The sequence below is a fragment of the Peromyscus leucopus genome, chromosome 4, assembly GCF_004664715.2.
Source record: "Peromyscus leucopus breed LL Stock chromosome 4, UCI_PerLeu_2.1, whole genome shotgun sequence".
Lineage (NCBI taxonomy): Eukaryota > Metazoa > Chordata > Mammalia > Rodentia > Cricetidae > Peromyscus > Peromyscus leucopus.
In genome coordinates, this window is record NC_051066.1 from 150710789 (window position 1) to 150731735 (window position 20947).

The following is a 20947-nucleotide window of genomic DNA, read 5'->3' on the forward strand; positions in this document are numbered from 1 at the left end:
TCAGGGAGCTCACAATGACCGAGGTCACAACACATCCTCTCATTTGTTGAGGTGCCATGAGTCAGATAAGATAAAAGGGGAGATTATGGAATCTACTTTTAAAAAGGAACTCCTTGTTTTAAATAAGAAAAGTAATGAAATTTTTTTGGTCTGAGTTTATCAGATGTTACTGGACTGGACATTGTTAATATATATAATGGAGTTTTTATCTGAATCTGTCAAATGTTAATGGACTAGACATCATTAATGTAATTTCTGTCTGTATATATTGTATATACTTATTAGATAGTTTTCTTGTATTAGTTATAAGCTTTCTTTAATTTTAGACAAAAAGAGAGGAGATGTGGTGGTATTGTGTTCCCCAAAATATTGTGTACTCTAATAAAAATATCTGGGGTCAGAGAACAGACAGCCACTAGATACAAAGGCTAGAAAATGGTGGCACTCACACCTTTAATCCTAGCATCCCAGAGATAGAAATCCCTCTGGATCTCTGTGAGTTCAAGGCCACATTGGAAATAGCCAAGCATGGTGGCACGCCTTTAATCCCAGAAAGCCAGCCTTTAATCCCAGGGAGTGGTGGTAGAAAGCAGGAAGATATATAAGGCGTGAGGGTGAGAAACTAGAAGCATTTTGGCTGGTTAGGCATTTGGCTGGTTAAGCTTCAGGCTTTCGAGCAGCAGTTCAGCTGAGAGCCATTGGGATGAGGACTCAGAGGCCTCCAGTCTGAGGAGACAAGACCAGCTAAGGAATTGGCAAGGTGAGATAGCTGTGGCTTATTCTGTCTCTCTGATTTACCAGCATGGACCCCAATAACTGGCCTCGAGTTTGATTTTATTAATAAGAACTTTTAAGATTCATGCTACAAGGTACCATGCTAAACACATAAAACCCAACACCTCTTTTGCCTGTCCCTTAACCGGATGAAGCAGGAACAGCAAAGCTCTGTCATAGTTATTAATCTGAATGAGAGAATCTTTCCTGGTGTGACTGATAGGCTAGGGCACAAACATGAGCAGAGGTGACCTCACATTTGCTCACATGCTGTTTCACGTTCCAGATGCAGCGGTGAATGCAGAGCCTGCACTAGCCAAGCATGCATGCATGAGCATCAGCTGACCGCCCCGTTCATCAGACTTTGTGTCCTTTTAAAAAGTTTTATTTTTTATTATGTGCATGTGGGAGGTGTGTGTGTGGGGAGAGATGTATGTGCACATGAGTGCAGTACCCGAAGAGGCCAGAAGAGGGCATCAGATCCCCTGCAGCAAGAGTTACAGGCAGTTGTGAGCTGCCCTACCAGGGTGTTGGGAACTAAACTCAGGTGCTCTGCAGTAGCTCAGTCACTCTTCATTTCTGAGCCCGCTCTCCACCCTTTGTGCATTCTTTAAGCATGTGTAAAACTGCATGACCACCTTCCATTTGGCTCTAATCTTCCTCAGGTGTCACCGATGACATTTTCAGATGCTAGGCTTCAGGCTCCCTTTGCCTATAACCTGTGGTTTTATTTTGGGGTGTTTATTTTGTGATGCTGAGGATGGAGCCTCATGCCTCGTGTGTGCTAGCCAGCGTCCCACATCAAGACCCAACCTCAATCATCTTGTTATTCTTGCTTTTGAGATAAGAGCTCATGAAGTGGCCAAAGCAGGCTTTGAACTCGCCATCCGCCTGCCTCAGCCTACCCCATGGCTGGCACTCTAAGTGCTCCTAAGCCTGGCACCCACTGTTTTCACTGCCTGACTATGCATGACAAGGCGGTTTGGAGGAAGGCACATTAAGCATTAGGGCAGAAGTGACTCCATGTTATTTCCACTTTACTCTGAGGAAAGTGATCAAAAGGTTAACATGACTTACTGTCCCCTGGCATGGCGCCTGCATGTTAATGATGTGAATGATACAGACACTAGCTAACATTTCTCAAAGCCTGTGATGAGTCACGTGGTGGGATGGGCACTTAGAAAGCTCCATGCTGATCCATTTGGAGCTGCAATCAGCACCCACATTCTATAGTTGAGGAGACAGGCTCAGAAGGTTCCAGGATGGAGCAGTGGGCAGATAGCACAGTCCCTGGTCCAAGCAGTCTGTGACCCTGGAAACTGAGGGTCAGGGGAATCCCAGGAGGAGCACATCAGAGCTTCTCAGCTCTCTCGGGAGTTACAGTAGCCAAGAGGGGGACCCTGGAGTTCAGCCAGTTTCTGCCACAAAGGTGTGAACCTGCTGCAGATGGGGGCAGCTACAGATGGACAGCCATGGCCAGCTGGACCCAGCAGCCAGCGTTTGGTGTTCCCACGCCACCCTCACAGGGAGAACACTCCTGCCAGATCTGACCATTGTGTAAGAAATCAGAAACATGGCTTTTTGTTTTTTCCCCAAGAACTCTTCTGATTTTTAAAAACACAAACAGATTTGCGGACAGGAGTTGAGTCTCTGCAGGTTTGGAATCAGCCTGAGGCCATCAGTCAGAGTAGTAAAGGTATCAAGTGTCACTGCACCTTGGCTACATCCTGTACCACATCCAAGTCCTGCCCTGGCCACACCCCACCAGTGGGCCCCTTCCCTGCTGGGCCATGCATGCTGCCCCCACGTGGGCACTGCCCCCTGAGGACTCACTGTTTGATACTGTTGATGGCATAGCTCTTCCCCAGGCACTGATTGTGCCCTGCTCCCCATGGCATGTTGTAATTCTTCAGCCGTTTCCCATCTTTGTAAAAATCCTTCTTCTCTGACCCATCTGGGTTCAAGAATCGGTTGTATTTAAACACCTGAAACAAGAGGGTGAGGTGTGACGTCACTCCACACAAGCCTGCACCAGAACAAAGGACTGGGAATCTCGTGCAGACTTGTCATAACTGAGCATAATGGGAAGTGACCAGACAGGGGCCGGCTTTGAGGGACTGTGGAGAGGCCGATTCCCAGGCTGCAGAGGGAGCAAGGATCACAGCAGGCTGCCACTCAGCTGATCCCTCAGCCGCTCGCTCGCTCGTTTCCCCCACACCCACAGTCCCTGAGATGATCAGTCCTGCCCCCGATACTGACCTCTGGCTCTGTGTAGATTTCTGGGTCCTTTTGGGGACTCAGGAAAGGAAAGAGGAGGAGGCGGTCACCACGTCGAAGAGAGAATTCCCTCCCATCTGCCATAGGCAAAGCCAGGTCTGCCATGACCTCACGAGTGATGAAGGGGGCAGCCGTAAGCCGGAGGGTCTCATTTAGCACACTGTCTGCAAGAACCAGGCGGGAAGCATTAGCCAGCTGCCCTCTCACCCTCTGGACAAACAGAGCAGTGGCCAGAGGCTGCACACCTTGCACACAGTCACACAGCAAGGTGGGAAGAGCCAGATAACGAAATGTGCGCTCTGTGGTCCCTGAGAAATGCTTGGATGTGAGGGGACATGGGAAAGTGGGAGCCATAGGGATATCAGAGAGCTGAGGGGGAGTTTAGGGCCTCGGTGTCCGCCGAGGACAATTTCAAGAGCCATGCCATATTGCCTGCCTGAGTTAAGTTTCTGTTGTCCAGTATTGAGCCACTAACCAGAAACTTTTGACATGCCTGGACAAGTCCTGAGTTATTAGAAAATAACATTTCCTTATCTTTCTGCTACAGTGACCATTAGTAACAATGTTTTGTGGTTGGGTTGCTTGGTTGGGTTGCTTGGCAACCCAACAGTCCCCTGATCTTTTCCCAATGAAAGCTTCCTGCTCTGCTTACTATAAAACCCACCTGAGAAAAATAAAATTTTGCATCTTGATCAGAATACTGTCTTGCTGTCAATTCTTTGTGTCTCTTGTCCCTTTCATTCGCCATTCCCCCTCCTAGCGTCTCTGCTGAAGATCCCACTGGCCGGGACAGGTGTCTGCTTCTACCTACAGTGTACATTCCATTCTGGAAATAGTCCCCTGACGTTCCTCTAGGAACCACACCCCTGTGTCCAGAAATTGGACAGTTGACCTACTCTTAGCTGGCGGGTCTGAGCTTTCATGGGCTCAGCTCAGCCCCCTGAGCCCTGTGTTTGGTTCTGGATGGCAGGCATATAACCCAAAAAGCCAATGAACACATTCCTGGGACTTTAGATAGGAATGCTGGATGAGAGGCCCCGCCTCCAGCTGCCGGCAGCTGCTGGCCTCCACAGACCAGGGGCACCCCAGGAGAAAATGAGGCTGAAGGACGGGGAGAGACTTAGCCCTGACAACACCGTTCAAGCTCCTGGGTCCACCTGAGCCTGAAGCTAGAGACTTCCAGTTGCACGACTCGGATTGAGTCCCTTTTCCATTACAGGTGTTTCAGAAACACTTGACACTCAAGAATCCCTTGAGACCAGGGGACTTGGGTCGTGATACTGGGCATGGAGGACACGGAGGGACCCTTGGAGGTAGCCAGGTTAGCAGGTTTGACCATCCTACCTAGCACAGGCATGCTGTCGAGAACCTTCTGTGGGAGGGTGGGCATCTGTGACACAGGCTGCTCTGCTTGCCAGACAACACGCTTCAGTTCTTCGTGGACAGCCTCCAGGGCCTCAGGATTCTTGAGGAGAAAGAGGAGGAGCCAGAAGGCCGTGGGACCCATATTCCCCTGCAACAAGGAGAAGCCTGTCACTCACCAAATGAAACAAGAGGTCTCCTCAGGCTGAGCTACAGTGCAGCGCTCAGCATGCCTGGTCCCCACGCTGGCCCATCACCCAGACGTCGTCAGTTATCTTCAGCCCCAGACTGTGGCCAAAGTGTTCTTGGAGCTTTGTTTGGTTCAGCCTGGTACCTGCATGAAGGCCACTCCTGCCGTCTTGACGTCGAGTGAAGCCCCTGGTCTGGGGTCGCCCAGGGAAGCCTCCGTAACTGATGTGAAGCCCCTGGTCTGGGGTCACGCAGGGAAGCCTCCGTAACTCATCCAAACAAGTGTAAAAGAGGAGCAAGCCCTAGAGGCAGAACACTGGGAATGTCTGAGGGTGGCTAAGCCTGGGGCTTCCCGTGTTCCTCTACAGTTTCCACAGAAGAAGCAGACGACGTCTCCCTGCCCTTGAACTTGGGCTCAGTCATGGACTTGCTTTGACTAACAAATAACATGAAGTGGAATTAATGAATAGTAGATCTCTGGCCTTCAGAGACCTTGTTTACGTCCCCGCTTTGACTGGGCCTTTGGATCCAGGATGAAAGACACACAGGGCACAGCTAAATTGCCCCAGCTGGGTCAGTTTAGACCCAGCCAGATCCACAGACCTGTGAGCACATGTCTATCAACACAGGCTGCCGGGTTTAACTAGCTGATAACAATAGCTATTTATAGTTTAGAAGACCAAGTTTCCTTAATGCTTCTTGTGTTACGGTTAATCTCTCGAAGGATGGGCAGAGAAGCATTTAAATAAAGATTGTTAGTTTTTTAACAAAAATTCATTGAAACTTCCCAAAAGATCACCTAGGAAAATCAATGACATGGTGTGCTCCAAGACCAGGTCAGACCTGCCTAAACATCTTCACTGGGCTCCTCCGCACCTTTCACAGATTCGAACACGGATCCCGAGCAACCTCAACCTGCAGGGAGGTTTTGTCTATCCTAAAAGTGACTGTAGTCACAGACTCAAACAGCATCATTAGACATCATCTTTCCCAATACGGTCTTACAAACATAATTGCATTGGGCAGAGGACATGAACTGCAGTCCTAATACAGAACCCCGGAATCGGAAACAAGCTGACACCAGAGAGGAGAGTGATGGCCTATCATGTGGTAAATTGTTTAAAAAAAAAAATTAAAAATCCCGGTTCTAGCCAATCAGTAGTGGTGCACTCCTTTAATCCCAGCACTCGGGAGGCAGAGCCAGGCAGATCTCTGTGAGTTTGAGGACAGCCTGGGCTACAGAGCAAGAACCAGGACAGGCTCCAAAACTACACAGAGAAACCCTGTCTCTAAAAACAAAACAAACAACAAAATCCCAGTTCCTTTGGGTCTGAAAGACCCACAGGAGTGAGCAGAAGGCTGCAAGGTATGGGGCAGGGCTCGTCGGAGCTGCTGTGTGTTTGAAGAGGGGTCATGTGAGGGAACAAGACTAGGAGACACAGGACCCTGTGGGACAGAGGCTGGGGGCTGGGAGGCTGAGGGGACAGACTGACTTCCTGTTTGGGTGGGGGTGAGTATGGGGGTGTGTTCACATGTGGAGGTCAGAGGGCAACCTCTGCTGTCGTTCCTCAGGTGACACCCGCCTTGTTTTAAGACAGGTAGGCTAGGCTAGCGAGCTGCGGGGGTCTGGCCGTCTCGTCCCCCCAGTGCTGCGATCACAGACGTGTGCCTTCACGCTTGGCTTGTTGTTCTTTGTAAATGGGTTCTGGGAATGTTCTCGGGTCTTCGTGTGTACACGGCAAGCCCGTGACAAACAGCTCATCTCCCCGCCATGTCCCCAGCCCCAGACAGACGTTCTTTGCATTCACATACCCATTCAACCTGTTTCAATTTCTTTTGTTGTTTTTAATTTTCTTTTATTTTTTGAGCTTATACTATAATGATATCATTTCTTCCCTTCTCTTTCCTCCCTCAAAACCTTTCTTTTCATACACTCCTTGCTCTCTTTTAAATCCATGACCTTTTTTTCCCTTTCTTTCATTTTTTTTGTTTTGTTTTGTTTTGGTTTTTTGTTTTTCAAAGTAGGGTCTCTCTATGTGGCCCTGACTAACTTAGAACTCGATACTCTGGTTCTAATTTCAAAGCTGGTCTACAGATGCACCTGTCTTTACCCTCAGAGTGCTGGCATTCAAAGGTGTGTGCCACCACATCTGGGCCCGATTGGATTTCCTACGGGATGTTCCGCTTTTAACGGGTGTACTGCAGGAGTGTCCTGCGTGGTTTTCATGGTGGTCTGTCATGTTGTGAGGATTGTCCATGTTATGATATGAAATCAAATAGAAAGCTGGATTTAGACAAGTGAATGGCCTTAGCATCTTTCGGCCAACTGCACGGTGTGTGTGTACACACATATGTGCACCCTGGATTTCCCCCATGGTGGCTAGCCTCAGCTAGCTTATGGTCTAATTTTTCTGGTCTAACCTTGTTTCACGGTCAGGCTGAAGGCAGAGGCAGTAGTGGAACAGGAAGATGATGTGGAAAGGTGGCTGGCCTGAGGTGGAGAAGCTAGTCAGCTCCCTATCACCAGAGTCCCCAGGGCAGTGGTTGCCCAAGACTGGAGCCAGCCTGTCCCAGCTCCAGACACCTTCCTCCACCCTCAACACACCCCAGCCTGGACCTTAGATCTCGTTCTTCAGGAGCTGCCTCCTCCCAGGTCTTGGGATGCTACCTCCCCATCAGTCTCCTCCTGGCCCTCGGCCCCCAGTTTCAGGCAGCTTGGAGAAGATCCAGACGATGTTTGTAGAGCACTCAATGGGACGGCTGGCCCACAGGACAGCTCAATATCACTCGGAGTTATTACTTGTGACTCACGGTCTCCAATATGCAATAGCCATCACAGGCACAGTTCCTCGACTTCGGCAGCTTCTTCCGGCTCCTCAACCTGCCCCCCAAACACTGTCTGTGTGGGTGTCCCACCTCGGCACTGCCCCGCATGCCCCCCAAACACTGTCTGTGTGGGTGTCCCACCTCGGCACTTCCCCGCATGCCCCCCAAACACTGTCTGTGTGGGTGTCCCCACCTCGGCACTGCCCTGCATGCCCCCCAAACACTGTCTGTGTGGGTGTCCCACCTCGGCACTGCCCCGCATGCCTCCTTGGCTGGCTCTCTGCTTCCCACCCCCATACCCAGTGCAATGGCATTAACTGCCGTCTGTCCACTGTTGGTCCCACAGGTTTTCTCTGGCCTACATCCTTACCCTGAGCTCTAGACCATCATCTGCATCTCATGCGACCAAGCCCCGAGCTTCCGCCTTGATTGCCCCTCCTCGCCCCCCCCACCCCCCGCTGTTAACAGCCTCTCCCCCTCCTGGGCTCCACCAAAGCTGACTGGATACTTGCTGACACTGGCTCCCAGCCTTGCGCCTACCATGGAGGACTCCAGGACCTGCCACCTCTCCCCTGCCCTCTCCACCCCACATTCTCTGACCTAGAGACTGTGCTTTCCTGGCCTCCATTTCTCCTCTAAAGCACAACAGGCCACATCTGCTGCTTGGAATGAAGCTCCCTCATTGGAGGGGTCTGGGGGGTCTGGGGGGCTCTCAGATTGCTACCTCTCCATACATCACCCTCACACCAACTTCACGGCCTTTGCACCTATTCTCTCTGCCTGGAACTCTCATTCCAGAGACCCCCGTGGTGGCTCACCCTTCACGCCAAGTCTCTGCTCGGAAGTCACCTGTCCACTGGTGCCTCTCTACTATCCTCTCCTGTGACCTCACAGACTCACCCATGCATTAACCGTGCTCTCCCTTGCTGGAAGCTTGCTCTGTAGACGAGAACTTTCATCTGCCCTGCCCACTACTCGATACCCAGTTTCTAGAATGAAGCCACGTACGTACACATGCGCATGGAGGCTGAATACATTTCTGTTGCTGATGTTTCATTTGGTTGGTTTTTGGAAACAAGGTCTCATGTATCCCAGGCTAGCCTCAAACTCACCATAGAAGAGTGTAACCTTGAACTTGTGGCCTCCTGCCTCCACCTCCCAAGTGCCGGGATGGCAGGTGTATGCCACCGGCCTGGTTCTACAGATCTCTGTTGAAACACCTGGGAAGCCTTTGCCACCTGCTGGGTGCAGGTCAAAAGCTCCTTTCACTGTCCCACCATACCCTGAGGAAGGAGCTGCACAGCTATTGTATGGGTGGGTAAACTGAGGCACTGCAGGGTGTGGTGACTGACTTGCTAGAAAATGAAAGCCACCTGATATCCAGGCAGACCCCACAGCTGGTGTCCAGAGTTGTTGGACCATACAGCCTTCTGCCCGGATGTCATGACTCAGTCCTCCAGGCCCCTCTGCTGGGAGGACCTGTCCCCACGCCCGCCAAGCCTTGCTGGAGGCCATTCCCTGGGATCTGGCTCTCAAGTGCCTGGCCAACTCCCTACTCTGTGGACAGAGGTCACTTCCACAGGGGGCCCTGAGGACACTCTGGAGCACCCTGTCCTTTTGGCCCATAAATATGTTATCAGGCATGCGTAGGGCCAACTGCTGATTAAGCCCTGGCCTGCCGCTGCCAGCCTTTGCCTGCAGGACAGTTAATAGCTCTGAGGACAACTAAAAATAAGTTGCCAGTCGATGGAGAGGAATCACCCAGGGAGACCAGCCTGTCCCACAGTCACTGCCAAGTGGGGCCTAGAAAAGGCAAGGGGCCGGGCGGGGTGGGAGCAGTGACCAGGCCTCAGACTCAGCATCCAAGCAATGGCGCTTTCCTCCCAGGTCAACATTTGCTCCACGCCTAACATCACTGATTGACATCTTAGTTCCCTTTGTCTACCTGATGCTCCAAGATCTCAGTGGCCAGCATAGCCTCCTCACTGGTGATCTGTTCCTGTCCGTAAGGGGAACCTTAAGATCCCAGAAATCAAGGCTGGGGGGATGGCTCAGAGGTTAAGAGCATTCACTGTTCCTTCAGAGGACCTGGGTTCAATTCCCAGCATCCACGTGGCAGCTCTATAACTCCAGTTTCATGGGATCTGCTGCCCTCTACTGGCCTCCTAGGTACCAGGTATACACACACACACACACACACACACACACACACACTCTCTCTCTCTCTCTCTCTCTCTCTCTCTTAAATAAATCTTCAAAATGAATAGTTTCTTTAAAAAAGGAAAACCCTGCAACTCTCCCTTGCCCCCCCACCTTGCGAGGAGATTCACGCCATTGCTCTTCCTTCGGTGTGCTTACTCACCTGGCCTCTGCCACACTCAAGTCTCTGCTGTTGCCCTGGCAGGCTTCAACACTGCACTTGCCGCCTCCCCTGCCTGAAATATTCCCAGATTCCCAGATCTCTGAGGCTAGCTTTCTTGACATCTAGACACAGCTCAAACATCTCTGCTGGAGGGGCCTCCCCGAGCCTCCAGCTGTGACACCCCGGTCAGCTCCAACCGCAGCCCTGCTTCCTACCACACATTCTCCTCCCTGGCCATTGAGCAGTTTCCTGGATCTCAGCTTCCTGCCCCAGCCCAGCTGAAATGCAAGCATTCCCAGAAGGACCTGCTGAAAGCACTCACAGGAGCTTTTCAGTGATTCTCAGAATCACTGGTCTGCACACTTCAAAGCAAAAACAAATAAAACCGCCAAGGTCATGGAAAACAGTGAGAAGCAGAGAACACCAGAAGAACGGAAGCTGAAGAGGCAGAAGGGCTTAGTGCCACATAGGATGCTGACGCAGGGCCGGGCCGGGATGAGCGTTAAGTGACCGCAATAGCTCTTCTCAGTTGTCAGCCTGAGATTCAGAAGAACCCCTGGGGAGAAGGCTTCCGGCATGCCTGTGAGGACAATCCTGCCTTAACCGAGGCAGGAACCACTCCCTGGGCGGCTGCAGTCCTGGGCTGCGTCCTGCCCTGTGTCGGGGGCGGAGGAGCTGAGCATAGACGATATTCTCTGTTCTATGCTTTTTGACCACAAGTGACTAGATGTCAGGCACCTGCCGCTGTGACTTTCCCACAGTGATGGGCTGTGACCTGGAACTGTGATTAAGACACAGCCTCCCTTCCCGAACTGGCTTTTGTTGGAGTGTCTCATCACAGCAACAGGAAAGTAACGAAGACAGAGGCATCGCTGGGATGATCGTGAGACAAGGTTAGACCACGATCACGGGGCTGGGCTAAGCCTCCTAGTTTGGCATCAGGCTGTGGTTCCATGGGAGGAAGTTCTGACGTAAGCAGAGGGGAAGAGCTGGGCTCTCTGCAACTCGCCGCAAATGGGACAAAATCACAGCAGGAGAAGGGGGGGAGAGATCTGCGGTGTGAGGGGCTGGAGGCCCAGGTCCAGGAGTTCATTAAACTGCGGGTGAACTTTCCGCATGCACAAGGCCTCATCCACCCCAGCACATTATAAACCAGGCATGGTGGCACAGACCTATAATCCCAGCATTCAGGAGGTGAGGGAAGGAGGATCACCGTGTTCAAGGTCATCCCTGGCTACATAGCAAGATTGAGGCCAGCCTGGGCTCCACGAGACCCTCTTTTCTATCAGTCTGTCATTTCCCCACATGTTAAATAATCAATGCCTGTCATACAGACTGCTGGTCAGGACAAAGAGCGAGGAGTGGGCGCGGCCAGCAGGCTGTGCTCACACCCTCATCCGCTCACACCAGCACACACACACCTGCACACCCGTGCCCACCTGTGTGGCCCAGAGCTGCAGCACCAGTGCTCGGGCCTGCATGTCCTCCGACACCCCCATCTCCTCCAGGTGCCTCATGTAACTCTCCAGCCAGCTGCTCCGGTTCGCCCTGGTGGCCAGTTGGGCTGGGGACAGCAGCTTCCACAGGCGGCCTTTGACGCTGCATGCGTGGTCCTTATCCCCTGCAGGGACAGACCACAGAGGAGAAAGGTTTGAGTTCTGCCAGGGCCGGGGCCGCCCAGCCTCAGCTTTGCACAAAGCCATAAGTGCTCTGGGTGTCACTGGTGGGAAAGCTTGGGGTGAAGCTCTGTAAGAGTCACCTTGCCTGGGACCCATGTCGCTTAGCAGAAAGGCATAAGGCCCTGTCCCTGCAAGAGAGAACTCTCCTTTGCAAAAACCAAATTGAGACCTGGTAAACGTGTGGGCTCTATAGGGTCAGGTAGGAGGACCACACTCCAGACAACAGAGCCTCCCTCCTCGGGACCTAGCCCAGAGCAAGGCCAGACCACGCACACAAGACCAGGGGCTCAGCACAGCAGGAGGAGCCGCACTGGCCATTGGCGGAAACAGATATGGGGCTCCACTCAACTTCATCTGGGGCAGAAAGGTAAGGTCGACGAAGGAAGAGACCCTGAGGAGGCCATGTAGACCTGAAGAATGGGGAGACCTCCAGGCTGCTGCAACACCCCCCCCACTCCCCCCCCCCCCCCCCCCCCCCCCCCCCCCCCCCCCCGCTCCCGGCCTGGCAGAGCAAACGGCTCCACCCAGGCAGAGTCGGTGCTTTCTAAAGAAGCCAGTGATCCAGGTCTCTTGTAGAAACTCACGTGTGTCTGTCTATAGATCCTGGGGCTGGGGCTGGAACTCAGGCCTTTGCACATGCTGAGCCGCACCCTAGTCTCCTTCTCCATTTGTAACATTGGCATTGAAGCCGGCAAAGGCCATAAGAGCACCTCAGAATATCTGAAGCTCAGCTTTGCCTCAAGGACACCAGCCTGGACATGAAGCAGGTATAGGAGAGGACCCACAGGGCAGTGTGCTTGGAACAAAGTCAGGCCCCGAGGGTCTACACGGAACAACACTGCTGGTATGTGCTCTGTGAGCTACAAGGCAAGGCTGGGTTGTTGACGTGAATGCTATCCAGTGAGCTGTCCCACCTGTCACATCCCCCGGGGACACCACAGTGGTTACCCATCTGAACCAGGGTGGCATCGTCTGGCAATGCTTTCCCAGGAACTGGTCTCATCTTTATACCCCACCTCACAGCACACACACAAACATGAGGTTCACTGGTTTCCAAAGCTACCCCTGGGGAAATTGGGCACCACCTGGGGTTGCTAGAAGCTCTCTCACTGTGTCAGGTGACCTGCCCAACAGACTGAGACCTGGCAGCCTCAATCCCAGGAGCTTGTGTGAATGGAGCGTGTGGCTAAGCACAGGCTTAGGAGTGTGCACGTGTTGAGGGGGCATGCATGCATGCACAGGCTTATGAGTGTGCACATGTTGAGGGCACATGCATGCACAGGCTTAGGAGTGTGCACATGTTGAGGGGGACTTGCATGCACAGGCTTACAAGTGTGCACATGTTGAGGGGCACGCATACATGTATATAAGGAAGTTAAAGCTGAGTATCAGTCACTCTCCAGCTTCTTTCAGAGACACTGTGTATCTGTCACTGAACCTGGAGCTTTCGGATCTGGTGTACTGGCCAGGGGATCCCACTGAAAAGCCGCCAACCGACTTCAAAAGCAGTAAACCCCAGTGCTGGGACTGTGGGCATGCTGTCACACCCCACTTTACATGGGCCCTGGGACCGGAACTCGGGTCCTCACGTGTGTGTGGCCTACACTCTGCCGACAAGTCATCTCCCACTGTTCACTGGTTTTAGAGTCGGTTGGCAATATTTCCAGACAATGGGCCCAACTTCTCCGTACCATTTTGGGTGGTGCAACATTTCAGATTTAAAGTAGGGAGCCTATGGGCTCATCTGAAGCACAAACTTCCTGTTTCCCTCTGTACGGGGTTCTGGAGCGCTCCTCATGTCCTGGGGGCCCAGACTCCAGCCAGGCTGACCGTGAATCCCCGGGAGATATCAACATGGGGGATTTTTAAAAAACCACCAAGGGACACAGGAGGTGACAGCATCACCCCAGCAATGCTCCGGATGTCCTCAGAGCCACCTGACCAGATAGTCAGGAAAGAGGCCAAGGGTTCCGCACAGCCACAGAAATGTCTGGCTGTCCCTGAGGGCCAATCTCACAACATCAGTCAGTCTCTTGTTGTGCAGTCACTGTGGCCGTGTGTGTGTGTGTGTGTGTGTGTGTGTGTGTGTGTGTGTGTGTGTACACATGTGCACATGTGTATGCTGTGTGGATGTGTGCATGTAGAGACCAGAGATGGTTGTTGGGAGCCTTTCTCTACAGCCCTGGTTCTCAACCTCCCTAATGCTTCGATCCTTTAACACAGTTCCTCAGGTTGTGCTGACCCCCAATCAAATTATTTTCATTGCTACTTCATGACTGTCATTTTGCTACTGTTATGAATCATAATGTAAAAATCTGTGTTTTCTGGTGATCCCTGTGAAAAGGTCATTTGACATAAAGGGGTCATGACCCACAGGTTGAGAACCACTTCTCTACTGCCTTCTTCTACCTTTTCTTTTTGAGAAAGGATCTCGTACTAAACCTACAACTTGTCCTTCTAGCCACATTGGCTGGCCAGCGAACCCCAAAGGATCCTGGTGGATCCCCCCCACTCCCAGTGCCGGGGTTACAGGCAAATGCCACCACACTTAATCTTTACTTAGGTAACGGGGTTCCAAATCAGGTCCTCATGCTCCGACATCAAGCACTTTACCCAGGAGTCACTTTTCCAGCTCTGGACTCTTTGTTTGTTTGTTGTTTTTTGTTTTTCAAGACAGGATTTCTCCGTGTAGTTTTGGAGCCTGTCCTGGATCTCGCTCTGTAGACCAGGCTGGCCTCGAACTCACAGAGATCCACCTGCCTCTGCCTCCCGAATGCTAGGTAGGGGTAAAAGCGTGCACCACCACCGCCCGGCTTTTCCAGCTATGGACTTTTATAACAACTAGAAAGCACCTCAGGATGGTTGGCCCCATCTGTCCCTGTGCCCAGAACAGTTCTAAGGACAGAGGCGGTGACCCAGATGGGAGATGCAGAAGCCTGTGTCGTGTGGGTCTGACTGAGGCCTGAACCATTTCTGGGACTCAGTCACTTCCTTATCCACAGAGAGAAGCCTTCAGCCTTGCAGCTCAAGTGTCTTTCCTGGACACCACAGCTCAGAGATGGCCCGGCAGAGACAAGCTGGGAGTGCCTGGTGTGTTACCTCAGGGCCTTTAGAATCTTGACCACACCATGACTCTGTGAATGACTCTTCTTGAGTGTGACGGCACACATCTGCACTCGGGAGGCAGAGGCAAGAGGGTCGCCAGTTTGAGGCCAGCCTGGGCGACACAGGGATTTCCCAGCTGTCCCGTCCTACACAGCAAGGTTACCTCTCAAGCCCCTCCCCCGCTATTAAAAGCCCCTTTTCATAAAAAAAAAATATTTAAAGTAAAACATACACCCCCTTATTTGTTACTGCATAAGACTCTCGAGACTAGAGGCCCTGGAGGGTCAACTTCCCTTTAACATGTATGATTTTGCCAATGTGGATATATTTATATTTGAAAGATACTTGAAAAGATGGAGAACTCCACATACATACAGGGAACGCTGAGAGAAAGCAAACCCGGTGTGGTGCACACCTGTGATCCTGGCACCCAGGAGTGGAGGCAGGAGGATTGGAAGTTCAAAGTCATCCTTGGATACCAGGGGAGTTTGAGGCCAACCTACAAGAGATTCTGAATATATATATATATATATATATTTGTGTGTGTGTGTGTGTATTTTTTTAAAGGAGGAGGAAGAGGAGGAGGCAGCAACCTAAGAGGTCACACTGGTTGTGCTGTAGAAATTCATTCTGTCTTCCTTATCTAAATCCTTGAAGGTAGAAATCCAAACACATCATTGCCACATCTGGATCGAGGTGGAAGGTTCTGGCCAACGTCCTGCATCTTGGTCAGCAACTATCACGGATTTCGTCCCCTTCTATTTCACAGATTTGGGGGCTGCTCTCACGTGATACCTTATGTATTTAATCAGCCCCTACTCTGGCCCAGGTGAGTTCTAGCTCCTGCTGTCCCAGGCAATGTGGCCATGAGTCTCTTTCTCTGCCACCATATGTGTGTATTTCTGGAGGATCATTTCCTGGGAGAGAGCACAGGAGAAAAAGATCTACATTTGATATTTTGGTGGGCTTGGTCCAGAGGGTCATCTGTGTACACTCCACTAACATGGTCGTCAACTACTTGGTTCCACCTGAGGGCAACTGTCCAACACTGCCACCTGCTGCTCAAACTGGGAAGCAACCTTTCATGGATTCGTCATGGACTAGGCTCCCATGGAGGGAGGGACAACGAAAAAAATGCCAAGGTTTTCTGGAGAAGCAACTGGTGCTGGGATGGGACACGTGTTTAACACACTGGATTTTGCAATCAGACAAAGGGTGCCACCCACCTGCTGCATCTAATGACAAAAGCATGCATCTGTGTGAGCCTCAGTTTTTCTCTCTGCAAAGGGGCTTCTGTGACGTTAGCCCCCAGGACTGCATGAGACGATGAACAATCTCTATAAAGATGATTGTGTGGCCAGCTCACAGAGAAGGCATGCAGAGGCCAGAGAAGCCAGACAATGCCTCAGCGTGGTAGGCGGGGAGAGGAGCAGGGTGTTGATGCCCTTTTCTGCCCTCCGGGCTGGCAAGAATTCAAAGACCGATGACAGCTTTCTGACAATGCTGTGACGATATGCAAGTGACAACAGAAAGCCACCAGTGTCTACCCAGCAGACTGGCAAACCAACAGAAAGACGGGTGGCGGCCCTAGGGTATGGCAGATGCCTCATTTTCAGCCGAGGGGTGTGAACTGCTCCATGGCTGTGCACACCTGTAATTCTGGCTCTTGGGAGGCTGAGATCCTAAATTTAAGACCAGCCTTGTCTACAGAGAGACCCTGCTTCAAAAAAGCAAAAGGAAGCAGAAATAAAGCATTAAAAATACAAAGATGAGCCAGGTAGTGGCACACACCTTTAATCCCAGCACTCAGGAGGCAGAGGCAGGCGGATCTCTGTGAGTTTGAGCCCAGCCTGGTCTGCAGAATGAGTTCCAAGACAGTCAGGGCTATGCAGAGAAACCCTGTCTCAAAACAACAACAAACAAACAAACACACTAAGCTGGACCCCAGATGTGACCACACTCAGAACAAAAGTCCTCAGCAAGCAGTGCTGCTAGGACCTCGGCCAACCCTAAACACCGCCTTCAAAGATGGCGCCATCCTTCCCATCTGACACAGTGAGACCACAGAAACATGGGGAGGTGGAGCCCTGAGTCTGTCTTCTCCTCTCCTTTCCTGCACTGTGCCACCAGAGCAGGGGGCAGAGGGAAGTGGTTATCTGCAAGCCGCCAGCGGAGCAGAGATGCCGGAACACACGGCTGTTCCTGGCCTCCTCACGGCTCCCATCACATGTACACTTGGCTTGGTCTCCTCCAGAGCTCCGAATCCAAGTGGACCACTACGGTCTGGATATGAAATGTGTCCCCAACAGGCTCATGTACTGAAGGTTTGGTCCCCAGCTGGTGGCATTATGGAGAGAGAGCTGGACTGTGAAGACACTAGCCTCGTGGGTGGGTTAATGCCCAGAGGAGTTCACAGCCAGAAAGGACTAGGGGAAGTGGGGCCTGGAGGCAGCAGGTCACAGGGATGTGCCTTTTCCTCCAGGCCCTTTCTCCAGCTCTCTCCACTTCCTGGCTGCCACGCCGCGGCAAGCAGCCTCCTCTGCCAAGCGCTCCTGCCCACCATGTTCAGCCACATCACAGGCCAAGAGCGATGCAGCCAGGCGGCTGTGGATTGAAGCCTTTGAAACCCGGAGCCAAATGCATCTTTCCATCTTTAGTTTTTGGGGTTTTTGGGTTTTTTTTTTTTTTTTTTTTTTTTTTTTTTTTTTTGAGACAGGGTTTCTCTGTGTAGCTTTGCACCTTTCCTGGAGCTCACTTAGTAGCCCAGGCTGGCCTCGAACTCACAGAGATCCGCCTGGCTCTGCCTCCCGAGTGCTGGGATTAAAGGCGTGCGCCACCAACGCCGGCCGCATCTTTCCATCTTTAAAGTGTTTTCCCTGGATACTTTATCACAGCAAGGTTCTCGCTGCTTCTTTCTAGTTAGTTAGTTAGTTAGTTCATTAGTTAGCTTAAATTTTGGTTGTTGAGACAGGGTCTGACTATATAGCCTCGCCTGTCCTAGAACTTGCTATGTAGACCAGGCTGGCCTCAAACTCAGAGAAGTGCTTGCCTCTGCCTCCCAAGTGCTGGGATGAAAGACGTGCGCTACTATGCCTGGCTCTTGGTGCTTCTTAAGGGAAATACCATCCAGCCGATGCATGGGGCCTGTGGTGGTTCGAAAGAAAACTATGAGGAGGTGTGGCCTTGTTGGAGTAGGTGTGGCCTTGTTGGAGGAAGGGTGTCACTGGAGGTGGGTTAGAGGTCTCACATATGCTCAAGCCACACCCAGTGAGACAGACCACTTCCTGCAAGTAAGATGTAAGACTCTCAGCTCCTTCTCCAGCACCAGGTCTGCCTGCAGGCCACCATGTCACACCATGATGATAATGGACTAAACCTCTGAAAATGTAAGCTACCCCAATGTTTTTCCTCCATAAGAGTTGCTGTGGTCATGGTGTCTCTTCACAGCAATAGAGACTCTAAGGCAGGACCCACCACCCATTTCTGACGGGACCTCATGGTGCTTACCCACTGACAAGGAGCCTCGAGCCAGTTTGGGGAGCAGCAGGTCCAGCTGGCGGAAGGTATGGAAGACATCGGCTGAATGGACACGGTCCTGGGCTTGGCTTTCACTGGTGCGTGGCAAGGCCTCCACTCCATACAGGGTCAGGTAGCCGGCTCTTGGGGTGACAGCAACAAGTCAGAGTCCTGTCTTTAGTTCCTGCCCTGCCCCAGGCTCCTGTCTTTAGTTCCTGCCCTGCCTCAGGCTCCTGACTGTAGTTCCTGCCCTGCCCCAGGCTCCTGTCTGTAGTTCCTGCCCTGCCCCAGGCTCCTGTCTGTAGTTCCTGCCTGCCCAGGCTCCTGTCTGTAGTTCCTGCCCTGCCCCAGGCTCCTGTCTGTAGTTCCTGCCCTGCCCCAGGCTCCTGTCTGTAGTTCCTGCCCTGCCCCAGGCTCCTGTCTGTAGTTCCTGCCCTGACTTCCCTCAGTGTTGGGCTGTGACCTGGAAATGTAAGATGAAATAAACTCTTTCTTCCCCAAGTTGCTTCAAGTCAGAATGTTTTACCACAGCAGCAGAATGAAACAGAACACCACCCCACCTTCCTGAGCTCCCCCAGTCATGGGTCTCCCAGAAGAGGATTTTCCAAGCAGGAAGATGGTGGAAACCGGAATGAGAGGGTGGGACAGAGAACCCCACCCTGCACCTCACCCACACCGTGTGCGCAGCAGTAGGCCGCAATGAATGTTGGGTCAGTGGGGCAGGGGTAGATAGGTTGATGGGTGAGTGGGTGAGTGAGTGAGAGGGTGGATACACAGATGGATGAGTGGGTGGGTGGAGGTGATGGGTGAGTGGATACATGGGTAGATGGACGGTGAGGAGGAAGGTGAATAGACGGATGGATAGGTGAATGGGTGAGTGGATGGATGAATGTGGGTGGCTGGTGGGTGGGTGGTGGGAGGATGGCTAGAAAGATGGGTAGATAAATAGAACACACCCCTGAGGTCTCTGGTGACAGGTTATCATGATTCTGTCTGACAGGAACCATCCAGGCCTCCATCACATCCCCGTATGCACCCTACTTCCAGCCCAGCCTAGTATCTGTGTCCCTGGAGACAAGTGGCCAACAAGAAGCCCACTTCTGGTCAGACGTCAAGCTCAACCTTCCCCTACCTCAGCCTCAGCCCAGAAGTTTCTCTTCCTCCCCTTTCCTGACTATACTCTGGGTAGATGTGGGGAAGGCATAGTCCAGAATGTAAGTCAGCTCCCTCACAAGCGGAAGTGGATCCAGAACGCCACTAGGTGGCGCTCGGTGCCCTAAACAGTCAGAGACAAGGTTCAGCAGTCTCCAGACAGGGAGCCCCAGCAACAAAGGCCAGTATAGCCCTGCTGTGTGCACACTCTCACAGGAGAAGGGAAGAGTGCCCCACTGAACGTGTGGCTGAGAGCAGCTGCCTATGACCCCGGCGGGGACTCTAGGTGAGCCCCCAGGCCTCAGTTTCCCCATCTAACAAGTGGAGTCTGCAAAATCAAAAACGCACACACATTGCTCTGAACTTCTGGGAATAATTAAAATGTCGTTTTTTTAATGGTGCTGCCAACCATTGAGATACACAGTCCCTCAACCCTCCCCACCGGTTAAAAGCCTTCAGTAGGCCCTGTTAACTGTGTGTTCTTGACCTCTCGCAGTTACAGGATTCCACTGCGACCCACCTAGGAGACCACACATCTTAGTGGGTCCCTCTGCCTGGTTCTCATCTACAGATGTCCCCTACATGGGAGCATAAAGCTTATCAATGAGATAGCATCGGGGTTCCTTTGTTAAGTCCCTAAAGGATCGCCGCCACCACCTGACTGAGCCACCATTCCCAAACCTTCCTCCTGGCTGTGAGACCGGCTTCTGCAGACATCTCCACCTGTTCTCCCCTCTGCCACCTGCCCCCTTAGCGCTGGCCCCTTCCCTTTGCGCTGGCCCCTCCCCTTTGCGCTGGCCCCTCCCCTTTGTGCTCGCCCCCCTTTGCGCTGGCCCCTCCCCTTGGCGCTGCCCCCACTTTGCGCTGGCCCCTCCCCTTTGCACTGCCCCCTTTGTGCTCACCCCTCCCCTTGGCGCTGGCCCCTCCCCCTGGCGCTGGCCCCGCCCCTTGGCGCTGGCCCCTTCGCCCAGCTTCTTCCCACCTCTGGACCTTTGCACTCTCTGTCTCCTCACCAGGGTCTTGGCACAGCAGGCGCCCCTCAGCCCCACAGTTAGACCTCATCATTGAGGCTGCAAGCACATCCCCCCCCAATGTCCTATCCTTGGATCTGCGCCTTCTCAGGCATAAGGAACTCATCTGCTGTGTTCCCTGCTATGTCCCGTGGGACCACTGAGGACCCAGCACAGCTGAAGGAGTTGAACTTGGCTGCACTGTTTTGACTACAGTCGTGAGGTCTGGCCTCAGGGCAAGCTCCCTGGGTTCCCCAAGCATCCTCTCTGCTGGCCTCTGACAGCCAGAGTCTAAACCCAAGCACAGAGGCTCTGTGAAGGCCGACTGGGCGACTCCTGCTCCAGGGGACGCTGGAGACCTTTCTGCAGCTGGTAGTGTCTGCTTTACAGCTCAGGTTGTGTGAGGTGAATTTGGGGTCCCACCTGAACCACCTCCCTCTTCCATTCTGCTTTGAGCATCTCCCATGGTGTCCTCGCCCACAGGATCCCCCCAGTTCCCTTGGCCGTGACAAGGTTGTGGGCTCACCTGAGCAGGGAGCTGTAGGCGAAATCGAGGAGGCCTGTCTCGCGCCAGCCACCGGCTGCCTCTGTGGAGTCGCCCAGCAGGACTGTGCGGAGGTTGGTATACATGGCTTCTGTGAGCGCCTGCAGGTCTCTGTGCATCAGCATGCTGAGACCAGTGACAGAAGTTAGTT

The 20947-nt window shown here is 52.5% G+C and overlaps 1 protein-coding gene across 1 annotated transcript in view; it reads right to left on the reverse strand.

The window, feature by feature from the left end:
- Ptgis (prostaglandin I2 synthase) overlaps positions 1-20947 on the reverse strand; it is a 42028-nt gene that overhangs the window by 1440 nt on the left and 19641 nt on the right. Inside the window, exons 4-9 of the mRNA XM_028868565.2 lie at positions 20779-20922; positions 18082-18233; positions 11230-11411; positions 4396-4564; positions 3034-3215; positions 2608-2759 (exon numbers count right to left, since the gene is read on the reverse strand). Of these exons, the coding sequence (XP_028724398.1) occupies positions 2608-2759; positions 3034-3215; positions 4396-4564; positions 11230-11411; positions 18082-18233; positions 20779-20922 (981 nt within the window). The remainder of the gene's footprint in view (positions 1-2607; positions 2760-3033; positions 3216-4395; positions 4565-11229; positions 11412-18081; positions 18234-20778; positions 20923-20947) is intronic.